Here is a 2500-nt window from a genome sequence, read left to right as displayed (position 1 = left end):
GATGGCAGTAACTTGATAATTTAGGGGGAACTGAAGTTCATGGAAGGATAACATAATGTGCCTAGATAAAAATTGAGCTTATCACATCTCACTTATAAAGCTTTTCTTGCTTGAAATATACCTTTACATGAAAAGGGCTCTTCAAAGAGATCCCTTTCTTAAAATATATTAAAGTTTACCAAATCACTGTTACAATGTCAAGAGCCTTTTAAGAACTGTTTCTTCTATGGTAACTAAGGGGAAATAATGCAGTGAAAAGTCAAAGTGATGATGATAGTCATGTTTAGTCTAATCCCTATAATGCCTATAAATATATGGCATTACCTTAAGGTCTTCATTTTCTCATAATTGAGGAAGATATACATAAACTAAACTGACAGTTTCCTCTTGGTTCATATTTCCTTCACTGTATACTAATACTGTATTTTGACTAGAAAGATTAGTGGTAGTTTAAACTAATATTATGGAGAAAGGAACACAACTGTGTATGTGAAAAGAAAATTCAATTTGTATTTAGAGGATTAATATATTATTATAATGTATTATGATGAAGAGATGTGGAAATCTTCACAAAGGAGAATTTCTAGAAATGCGTGTAACGTGTGTAATATGTAATAGGTTAGGAAAACTTAGAAATATTCCAAGTTACTGAAAGTGATCACAAAGGATAATTTCTAGAATAATAATGTGCAATGTGAGTGGAAAGATGCAAAGGCCACATAGTGGATGTCGTTTATGAAAGAAGAGAGGGGAGCTGCTATTTAAGATCCATAAAAACTGTAAATGTTTTGAACTCTGTATACACTCATGTAACAACATCAAAATATTTATCTTCATCATTTTCTCTTATTCTCTGTTTATGCCACCCTTTGTAGATAAATATGCAGGTACACATACTTTAGCACATATACATTGTTTAAACACTGCAAGGAACATGATAGGAATGTATTAGACATAATTTGTTAAAAATTATTAAACAATGTTTCAGTCTTGATATGGTGTAGGTTTCTGCATTCGATAAAGAAACGCCACCAAAAACTGATGTCATCTCGGCTTCATCATATTCCATATCTGGTATAACCAGAGCTGAACAGACAGCAGGCTTCCTGGCAGATACTTTGGCACAAGTCCTTCAAGTTTCTGTTTCTTTTTTTCACGCATTCTGTATTTTCATTTCCTGGTCGAGCCCCTTAAGTGTCCTGAAGAGCATTTCATATGTTATATATATATAGCACATTTCATATTACAGACTTAAATCATCTATGTGGTTACATATCGATGACATTTTCAGTCAAGACATCATGATATAGATCTACTTTAGTGTAATCTTGAGGCCTTGTTTCTTGATTTCTCTCGAAAGGAAGGCAAAAAAAAAAAGAAAAAAAAAGAAAGAAAAAAAAAAAATCGATTTCGTGCTGAAAACGTGAAACTTATTAGTACAGTAAATAGCGTTTGACAGACTTTAATGGAGGAACTTCGGATAAGAGCTTCAGCCAAATTAGTTAAAAGCAACAATTATTTATTTTAGTTAAGATGTGAAGCCCATACGTGTAGACTCACATAAACTTTGTGAAAGATTTAAATGCGAAGATGCTTTCAGAACATGGGCAACTGCATATTGGAAAAAAAAACGTTTTGACGTTACTGTCAAATTTCTATTATTTGTCGATGGTGAAACAGTGAAGCTCAACAAGTATAGACATGCTGTATTGCTGCAGGCACTGGTATGATAAAAGATGTGTATGTTTCTTGTGGTTTTATTTTTATGCTAATATGTGTGTATAACTGGTGATTAAGTAGCAGATATCATCATGAATGTATATGAGAGAAAAGGAAATAACAAAAAGTTATCATGATTTTCTAAAATGTATGTAGTCTAAAACTATCGAGTGAATCAAAATTAAAAGAAGTGACAGTAAGTGGCAAAAGGAAGGTTTCGGAACAAGAAATGGAAAACAAGGTTACGCCTCAGTACAGAGTTGAAAAGTAAGTCGATGTTGAAAGCACACCAGCAACATGCTGTCAAGCAGTATGTCCACCATTGCTGGAGATGCTGCTGAGGCCAGAAAGTGCGTAGCAGATGCTTTAGGAAGATGTCTCTAGTCATACCGATGGTCGGAGTGGTTCTTCCTCCTGCTGTGCCTCCTTGAGGATCTCCGGGCGGAGGAGGGCTGGAGGGGCGTCGTCAGCTCTTCCAAGGGGACGAGCTCCAGCGACCCCGGCTCTTCCTTGGGCTCGGGGGTGATGCTGTCCCTTGGGCAGAGCGGCATGTGGACTCCCCCGTCGCTCGAGTTCAAGGTCGCGTCGCCGCGGCCGGAGGCGCCGTTGTCCACGCCTGCGTCAAGGATCTTGTGGGTGTAGTGGAGGGGCTCCGTGGACCGCGGGGCCACGGACGTGTACACGCAGATGGGAACCTTGGAGCCGAGGAGCCGCTGGTCGCTGGAGGGAGGCATCTCGCTCACTTCTGTGTTCAAGCGACTCCGGAAGGAGGAGCACCACT

The 2500-nt window shown here is 38.6% G+C and overlaps 1 protein-coding gene across 1 annotated transcript in view; it reads right to left on the bottom strand.

The window, feature by feature from the left end:
• Positions 1 to 253: 253 nt before the first annotated feature.
• LOC122242437 (G protein-coupled receptor GRL101) overlaps positions 254 to 2500 on the bottom strand; it is a 29116-nt gene continuing 26869 nt past the window's right edge. The window contains exons 10-11 of the mRNA XM_086546377.1: positions 2110 to 2500; positions 254 to 1199 (exon numbers count right to left, since the gene is read on the bottom strand). The exon at positions 2110 to 2500 is cut by the window's right edge and continues 3 nt beyond it. Coding sequence (XP_086402503.1) covers positions 1154 to 1199; positions 2110 to 2500 — 437 coding nt within the window. The 3' untranslated portion in view covers positions 254 to 1153. The remainder of the gene's footprint in view (positions 1200 to 2109) is intronic.

Source organism: Penaeus japonicus, unplaced genomic scaffold (assembly GCF_977035675.1).
Source record: "Penaeus japonicus unplaced genomic scaffold, GWHDUDI00000001_assembly GWHDUDI00000018, whole genome shotgun sequence".
Lineage (NCBI taxonomy): Eukaryota > Metazoa > Arthropoda > Malacostraca > Decapoda > Penaeidae > Penaeus > Penaeus japonicus.
Note: the sequence above shows the minus strand (reverse complement) of the source record. Positions and strands in the feature narration are given on the sequence as shown.